This window comes from Limulus polyphemus, unplaced genomic scaffold (genome assembly GCF_000517525.1).
Source record: "Limulus polyphemus unplaced genomic scaffold, Limulus_polyphemus-2.1.2 Scaffold517, whole genome shotgun sequence".
NCBI classification, from domain to species: domain Eukaryota; kingdom Metazoa; phylum Arthropoda; class Merostomata; order Xiphosura; family Limulidae; genus Limulus; species Limulus polyphemus.
In genome coordinates this window covers 385,458-394,916 of record NW_013666127.1, presented here as the reverse complement: position 1 = coordinate 394,916, position 9,459 = coordinate 385,458, and the positions used below count along the sequence as shown (strand labels likewise).

The window sequence follows — 9,459 nt, the reverse complement described above, 5'->3', positions numbered from 1 at the left end:
ATCAGTATCATTTGGTGGTCTGTAACAAATTCCCACTAAAAGCCTTTTCTCTTTATACCCACTAATAGAAACCGAAATGGATTCAATATCCTTGCTGTTATCTTTGATATCTTCAACTTCAACAGGATGTGACTCACATTTTACATATAAAGCTACTCTATCCCTATTAAATAGCCTGTAATCCTGCATTTCAAAGAAATTTCTGTCATCAAAATCATCTGTGTTTAACCATGTTTCAGTTATTCCCATTATATCAAAATCATCCATTCCTATCAGTGCTCTAAAGTCATCTATTTTATTTTTTATACTTTTAGCATTACCATAGTAACAATTAAGCCTGTTGTTATAACTAATCTGTACTCATTTGTGGTTATGTCAATCTGATTTCGGTGTTTAATGTGCAAGGTCATACTTATTTATATCCTACACTTGTGCAAGTTTAACAAAACATGTGCATTGCATGCTGATAGGTGAAAAGAGTGAGTGTTAATATTAGTCATCAGCAGGTATTTAGTTAAACCAGTGCTGATTTTAATTTGACTTGAAAGGTTGACTGTTAGCCACAGCTGAATATTATATTATGGTATACTGGCAACAGGATTACATTTTCATTTTTTTTTTAAGCAAAAGTGTTCTGGTGCCTTTTGAATTGAAAATAACATAGAATTCAGGTTCTGGTTCAGACCAGTAAATTTTGGATCAACATAACATTTGAGGGACAAAAAAAAGGCCTCTTGGATCATCATGGCTGTTACATTCATTTCAGCAAAATCCTATCTGCTCATATTCAGTCTTAACTTCCATAATATTTGTCAATCTCTCTTGAACTCTCCCAGTCCCATTTCATTTATTATGTCTGAAGGAAATATATTCCAAAAGCTAACCATCCTCTTTAAAAAATAAAATTTCCTAATTTGTAGATTTCCATCCTGCCATATCTTGTATCTTTGTCCTATAGTTCTATCACTCTTAATGATGAAACATGAAAAAAGATGATTCATCAATCCTGTCTATTCCCTTGATACTTTGAACACTTCGATCAGATCCCTCTCAAAACCTTTTTTCTCAAGTTAAATTAATCTTTAGGACCATAACCTCTCCTTTTATAGCACCCCCTCCCATTGTAGGAATAATCCTAATAGCCCTGCTTTGAACACTTTCCAACAACTCAATAACTTTTTTTTTTAAAGTAAGAAGCCTAAGATTGAACTCGATACCCTAAATGAGAACTGAGACCTAACCATAGATAACTACAAAGAAATGATAACCTCCTTTGACTTATATTCAATATTTGTATAGATACAATCCAAAATTCTGTTTGCTTTCCCATAGGCAATAGCAAACTGCCTGAAGGCTTAATAGACTGATTGACCAAGATCCTTTCTTTTTCCATAACACTAATGAGTTGCTTTCCATCAAGGTGATAGTTATAGTTTAAAGTAACCCACATGCATTGTCGTGAATATTAGCATAATTAAGTGCCACTTCTTTACATAATTTTCCAAGTGATCCAGGTCTCTTCATCAGTACTGCTAATACACACACACACACACACACAGATATATATATTTATATACACACGCACACACACAACCTTTTGTTTCCTTTTTTCTAACCAATCCATAGTCCATTGAACTAACTTATTCCCCACACTTATAGAAATTTTTGTTTTGCTAGTCTTTTATGTGGCACTTTGTCAAAAGTCTTCCAAAAATCAAGGTGCACCAAATCCACACCCTTACCCTCATCAACATAAAGAATAAAATCTTTGAAGTAGGACAAAAGACTTGTGATACAAGATTTTTCCTGTTTCAAGACATGTTAGCTGTCCAACAAAATTGTAAACTTTTTTAGATGGTTTTGTAATATTTCTTATCAATAGATAAGTTTTTTATGAACCAATGCTTTCTCATAGCCAAATCATGTAAGAAGCTAGCATAAGACATCACTAGTGTGATAGTTGTATATCATTCTGTTTTGCAGTTACTGAAAAAGTTATTCACAACTTTTGATCTGATTACCAAGATGCAAGTGAAAAATATTTTGTTAGTATATCTTTGAATGTGCTTTAATAAAGAATCCCTTAAGAACCAAGTAATAAGATGTTCAATAATATATGCTTTCTACTTGGAAATGATACATTTAATGTTTCTCACTAAAGTAACTCATTCTGTGCTTACATTACCCTGTGATATTTGAATAAGCTATAACATTGATTTAAGTAAATGAATACCTGAAACTAACTAAGTATTATATTTTCATGTGTGCTGCTGAGGGGAATTTCAAAAGGTGTGTCAAGCTGCTTCATCAGAGACTTCAACTCAGCAAAATCAGGACTTGCAGAATGATTTCTTCTCGCATTGCAAGAGAAAAACCACAAGACAAGCTGCAAGATATGAAGAGTGATGCATTTAAAATATTTTTAGCAGGAGTGGATGCTGTCATGCCAAAATCATTTATTACTAAAGCATTGAAAGTGGATAATGAGAGACTTCTTGTTCAAGACTTTAGCTATCATATAGCTAACAATGTGTATGTAGTTGGTTTTGGAAAAGCTGTTGCCGGAATGGCTCGTGCAGTTGAAGACATTATCGGTCATCATCTGGTAGAAGGTGTTATAAGTATACCAGAAGGAACAACAGACATAATGAGTCAGAGTGGAAAAAGGTAATTATTTAATTCATATTTGTTTTTACACTATACATATTAAGAAGAATTAATTTTGTGCTGTACACATGCTCTCATTAAGCAGTGAAAATGGGTGTTGCCGATACAGTCCATTCCACTAATATTGGTCATATTAACAAAGGAGTAAACTTCATCTACACTAAATAGACTTTTATACTTGACTTAATATTCAAATCAAAAAGGGAAAAACTTGTACTACAAAAAAAAAATAAATAAAAGGAAAATGATAAACAGTCACTTTTAATTTTCACAAAATTTCAGGACTGAATGCATTTTTTCCAGTGATTTTAAACTTTCATGGAACCAAAGATGGGTTCAGAGAAAGGTTACTAGGATGATTCCAGAGATAAATGGGTTATCATATGAGGATAAGTTGAGATGTCTTAAGGTGTTTTCTCTTGAACAGCAAAAGGTCATAAATAATATCACTTAAGTAGTTAAACTAATACAAGATGTCATAAACTTAAAATTTGGTAAAGGTCAGTTACATGTGCAATTGGGTCAGTTTTATTTCTTCAATAGAGTGGTAACTATAAGATGCAAGTTTTCAGGATTCTAAGAGAATGTTTAATAAATACTAGTGGGATCTGAGCTGAATTCAGTAATTAGTTTTCTGTTTGTTGACAGAGGCTGGAAGGCAGAGCATCCTTCATGTCTCATAACTTACAAAATTAAAATATACAGACATAGTCATTTTTGGTCTCCAGATTGAAAATGTAAATAATTGAGTGTTTTTAGGAAAGTTGATTGCACATAATCACTTAAAAGAAATTTAATAAATTTTGATTAATTTGTTCCCCAGGGATTTGCTGCCAGGTTCAGATAGTAAAATTTTAGTGCTGGAAGGTGCTAAGCATAACCTGCCAGATAAAAATTCCAGTGTTGCTGCTGATTGTATAATAAGTCTTGTCAAGAAGTTGAAAGCCACAGATATACTACTTGTTCTAATATCAGGTTGGTTAAAACTTTTCTAAACCAATAACATTAATAGTCTAATTTAATTTCAAAATTAACTGAATAGCATATTAAATACCATAGTCACACCACTTTTACTGTAGCTCTATTCAGACCAGGCTTTATAATTCTAAACTAAGAATACTTAAGTTCAGTTCATTGTATTTAACATTACAATAAAAAGGACAACAACTAGCTTTGATTTGCCTAGTATCTGAATTTTTAAATCCTTGACTAGTTTACTTATTTATGCTACGTTACAAGATGTAAGAGCATGTCTTATAATTTAAAGAACATAATCTGACTGAGAGCTCAGCACAATATGAATAGAAATTAGGATTAGAACTAAGCAGTGAACTCTTTACTAACAGACTTCCTATACAGTACTTACCTCTACTCACAAGATTAGCTATTCTCGTTCAGTGCTGCCCTCTATATGCAAACTTTTTTCTTGTATGCCACAAACCTTCTGCTCCCCCCTATTGTAAGTGTAAGATTGCAACATGTCTCTTGTGCAAATCATCATGCGTTATCTCCTTACCAAAAGGAGCAAGACATGTGACTCCCTCTACAATCCTCTACCGAAATATCACTTTGAAGTTTGGCAATGCTTGTGTTCGGACATGCTGTTTTGTTTGTTTAATACTTCATGTTCAACTTTATTTCCTCATGAAATGGTTGTTTTCTAAATTAATTTGCTTTCATTCAGCCTATTTCTTCTATTAGTATTTATCAGTTAATTCTAGTCACCTTAATTTCTGCACTCAAATTTGGTAAACCTTTCCAAAGTTAACATTTTTCTCAGGCCTCAGGTGTGGGTGACTCAATGATGGATTTATCTGCTTTTTATACACCAGGAGATCAAACATTACTTGGGACAACCTTTGTCCTTGTACATCACTAATGCTCCTCCAGAACAGGCTGATCCTGTGCAGGCTGAGGAGGACTTGGATCATCTTTTTCCACCTCCAGATTTTTCTGTTCCTTCCCATTCCAAACCTAATGAGTCTATTAGGCCTATTGTGGTCTTTATGGATTTTGTGTCTCAGGTTTGTGACATTTTATCCCTTTCCCCTTTCTTATGCACCTCGTCCTTCCTTACTGCATGAAAAACTTCCCAACCATTTTTGGTTTTCCTCCCTCACCTGATATTCATGCTCATGCTGATTACTTTGCCTCACAATTAAGCAAGGGGATTAGCATGTCGTACCCCCTGTGGACTTCAGATCACTTCGCACTTTCCTACCATTGTGCTGACTATCCATTTTTAAACCAGCAGTTGTTAGATTCCTTATTGCATATTTGGAGGCAGCTCCCTAATTATCTGTCAGTCTTGCCCATGCTCAATATTCTTGCTTGCATCTTACCCTTACAAATCTATTATGGTATCTTTCTTTCATACACCTTCTATCGGAGGCTTTCCACAGAAATCCTGTGGGGTCTACTGGAGATAACCTTGCCCTTCTCTCCTCCACTTTAGCCCACATGTCATCTTCAGCTCTGGTGTTACATGCATGTTTTCTATGTTGTTGGGACCTTATAGGTCATGATGCCGTGTTGGCTTCGATCCGTTTACCATCGACATATCGTAAGGATTTATGTATGGCCCCATTTCTAAGGCATTGTATTTTTGATACAGTCCTGGAAACTAGAGCCTTACGAATATCGTAATATCCACCCTTACGAATATCGTAGTGCATATGTCTCAGTCAGAGCCTCATATGCCTCCAATTACCATTTCTCGTCTCTTCTACTCAGGGGGTACTTCTTGTTGCTTTTCGTAATGACTCTGTTTCTTCACCATCAGTACCAGTGGATTCTGGTCAGGTGGAACTCTGCTGTGCACCTTTCTTCATTGCTGGCATTCTTTGTTTGTGATCAGTGGATGCATGCTTCTGGTTCTGTTAAATGGATTCGTGTCCAGTTTATTTCCTGACCTCCTATCTCTCCTTACCCAGTTTCCTTCCCTCTTCCTCAAGATCCCGTGACCAGCCAGGGGGGGAATCAGGAGGCTTTGGGCCATTCGTCTGTGGATGAAAGCTCTTTGCATATCAATGCTCTCGAACTTTTAGCCGTACGTTGTGCATTGCATCACTTCCTTTTTCTTCCTGACTTTGTCTGGTGATGGTTCATTCAGACAATTCTATGGTAGTGGCATATATCAAACACCGAGGGTGCACCTGGTCCAGAGATATCTGTTTTCAGATGTTGGATCTCTTATACCAGGCCCACACACATCACATTCATTTTATTGCATGTCATGTGCTGGATGCTTTCAATCTGATCGTGGATCATCTTTCACAACCCAACCAGATATATCCCACAGAGTAGTCATTACAGCCCCTCATATTCATGGGTTTTTGCCATTGCTGTAGTTCTCCTCACGTGGATGCCTTTGCTGTGGGCCTCAACAAAAAGTTACCTCTCTTTTGGTCACCTGTACCTCATCCCCAGGCATTGACAGTGAATGCTTTCAGCGAGGATTTGTCACACAAGTATGTTTATGTGTACCTACCCATACAATTACTTCATTGGGTGACTTCTCTCATTCACTCCACTTCTTGTCAGATCCTCCTGATTGCTCCTTATTGGCCAGCTCAGCCTTGGTTTCCATAGTTACAGCAACTGCTCCTCTCCCATCCTGTTCCTCTTTCACTTTCTACTTACCTTCTTCATCATCCTTGGTCACATATCCTACATCCCATCTTTCATATCCTGCATCTTCATACCTGGCTTTTGTCTGGTTCTTGCTGAGAAGATCTGGTTTCACACATTGAGTTGCTTCCTTGCTAGCTGGTTCTACACATCCATCTTCCATGAAAGTGTATGAACACAAGTGGAAGGCATCCAGTCATTGGTCTACAATTAGGGGGTTTCCTGCTGACTGGCCTACTAGATCCAAGTGCATGACAGTTTTGGAACCTGAACCTTTGGGTTTTGATCACTTTTTTGTTTCATCTGTTAATGCTAGTCATTCTGTTGTTTGTGCCCATTACTTTGTTCAGAGATACTGGAGCAGCCCAAACTTTGTTGAAACGTATTTTAGTTCCAGAATATATGCTGACCTCCAAGGGGAAAAGTATTTTGATACAGGGCATCTGTGGTGATTACACTTCTGTTCCTCTGTATAGGATCCACTTAGATAGTAATTATGTTACTGGTCCTGGAACAGTTGGACTTGTTGCTGAATTGCCCATTGAAAAAGTTTCATTCTTTTTAGGAAATGATGTTGCAGGCGACCAGGTTCATATCATGCCAATTGTGAATGATGTTCCTGTTGAAGATGAGAAGATGGAGGACTTGAACAAGGCTTTTCCAGAAATATTTACATCTTGTGCTGATTGCAAATGTCAGGCTAAGTTGGATAAAAATTCAGACCCTAACGAAAGTTATGATTTGAGCACTACATTTTTTGTAGATTTGGATTCTGGAGACAAGTCAGTTCTTTCAGTGAAACTTAGGGCGAATAAGCAAACTTTGATTGAGAGACAGAAAAAGAACTTGAGTTCGATTGCTCACCAGGAGCAAGCTGTCTCAGAACAGGAAGCAGAGAAACACCCTGTTTGTTATTACTTTCAGGATGGCGTGTTGATGAGGAATTGGAGGGACGTTAAGGCTCCTGCTAATGACATTTGATAAGTTAGAAACCAAATTGTTGTATCTGAAGTTTATAGACAGGAAATTATGTCTTTAGCACATGACTTACCCATAGCTGAACATCTTGGAGTTAGAAAAACTAAATTGAAACTCGTGCAGCATTTTTATTGGCCTAGACTAGGGAAAGATGTAGCTGGATTTTGTAAAATTTGTCAAATAGTTGGAAAATCTAATAATAGTTTGTAAAGCACCTTTGAAACCTATTCCTTCTATCAAAGAACCATTCTTTAGAGTTATTGTGGATTTTGTAAGCCCCCTTCCTAGGACAAAAAAAAGTAAATAGATTTTTGTTGATATTCTTGGATCAGGCAACTAGGTACCCCCGAAGCTATTCCTATCAAAATAATTTCTGCTACAACTGTTGCTGAAGAACAGATAAATTTTTTCTTGCATTTTGGTTTACTTAGGGAAATTCAAAGTGATCAATGTAGTGATTTTATGTATGTTTTCCAAGAAATCATGAAAAAACTAGGCACTTGAATTTACAAGTTACCATCTTTCAAGTCAGGAAACACTTGAACATTATCATCAAGTTTTGAAAAACATGCTCAGGACTTTTTGTTTAGGACACACAGAAGATTTGGACTTAGGGACACCTTTAGTTTTGTTTGCCACAAGGGAAGTTCCTATTGAGTCACTTGTAATCTCTAGTTTTGACATGATCTTTTCTCACAATGTGAGAGAACCTTTATTGTTGCTCCAAGACAGCTGGTTGGAAAATGAAGGAGACCATTCTAATATCCTGGATTACGTTTTGGATGTTAAGGAAAGATTGAATGCAGCAGTGGACACAATCGCAAAAATTTATTAGTTAGACAAGAAACAATGAAAGCTTGGTATGATCATAAGTCAGGCTAGTTTTTTTGAAATTGGAAGTAAAGTCTTGGCATTGCTACCTATTCCAGGTAGTCCCCTGAAGGCTAGATTTTCAATTTTAAAAAAATTGAATGATTTGGATTATGATATTGAAACTCTCGATCATAGAAAAACAAGCGAATATGTCACATCAACATATTGAAGCCATATTATGAGCATGAGTCACCAAAATCTGGTTAGTGTGGAGTGGAAAATACATGTGAAATTGAATCAGACTCAGAATTTGGATTTTGTTTTTAAACTGGAAAATTCTAAAGCACACTCGCATATCAAATCTGAGAAGTTTGAGATGGAGTTTGTTTCTCCAACAATTTAGTTTAGAAATAAAGCATTGCTGGAAAAGAAAACGTGTTGGCAGATCCTTTATCCAGAGTGTAAATTGGAAAATGTATTGAAAATAATATTATTTTGTATGTTGAGCAAGGTCGTTCTCTGGAAATATTGTAAACAAAAATTTAAAAATTGTATTTTGAAATTTTTTTTTTTTGAAGGGGGGAATAGATGTTATGATGCTGTATTTTTGTAAAACTTACTTGTGAGGAGATGCAGGTGTATCACTTGATCAGCGAAGTGTAACTAACAGCTTTTTGGGGTTTTATATAAAGTCAAGTTTCTGTTAGTGAGAGACAGGAGTGTTTTTTGAGAAGTTTGTTTTTTAGTTTAGTTTAGTTTGAGTTTCAGACAGAGATTTCTGTATCGACCTTTAAACAGTGAACTTTTTGTAACTGTACATCTAGCATGAATTGGAACTTTGAATTTACAACCTGAAGCTGAATTTTGACATACTACCTTTGAAGTGATTACTTTGAATTGTTCCTATGTGGATCTATCAAGAAAGTGATTTTTTTTTGTATTGTACCCTTTTGTAAATTACTGTATACAAGTTAATATTTGATGTTTGTGTATTTTATTTTATAATATGTAATATATCTTTAAAACTATAAATTTGCAGAGTTGTAATTTTTTTGTTTTTACCATATTATACAGTACAATAATACAGGATTGTAACAATATATAATAGCATTGAGTGTGAAATCATATGACTGTGTAGAAAGTGAATGTGACTTTTTTTGGAAGTTCTCAAGAGTTTTATTTTTCTTGGAACTTGTAATAAGGAATTTGAAAGAAGGATGTGTAAACAGAGTAATTAGCCTAGTTTCTGTCTAAACACTGAGGTTAAGTGTATGAGAAAAATTACAAAACTGAAGATTAAGAGTTCTTTATAAAAAGTTTCTTTTTAAATAAGGGAACTAAAACATTGAATTATAACATACTGTTACGTCT

At 35.4% G+C, this 9,459-nt stretch overlaps 1 protein-coding gene across 8 annotated transcripts in view; it reads left to right on the top strand.

Annotated features, from left to right (window-relative positions):
- LOC106458801 (glycerate kinase-like) overlaps nt 1-9,459 on the top strand; it is a 28,134-nt gene that overhangs the window by 7,001 nt on the left and 11,674 nt on the right. For 6 of the 8 annotated variants that reach the window (XM_022385146.1, XM_022385140.1, XM_022385142.1 and 3 more), the window contains 2 exons: nt 2,276-2,667; nt 3,491-3,642. In XM_022385146.1, the coding sequence (XP_022240854.1) occupies nt 2,345-2,667; nt 3,491-3,642 (475 nt within the window). In that variant the 5' untranslated portion in view covers nt 2,276-2,344. Of the gene's footprint in view, nt 1-248; nt 2,668-3,490; nt 3,643-9,459 lie in introns of those variants that run through there. The other 2 variants (XM_022385145.1, XM_013918349.2) reach the window with 2 other exon arrangements.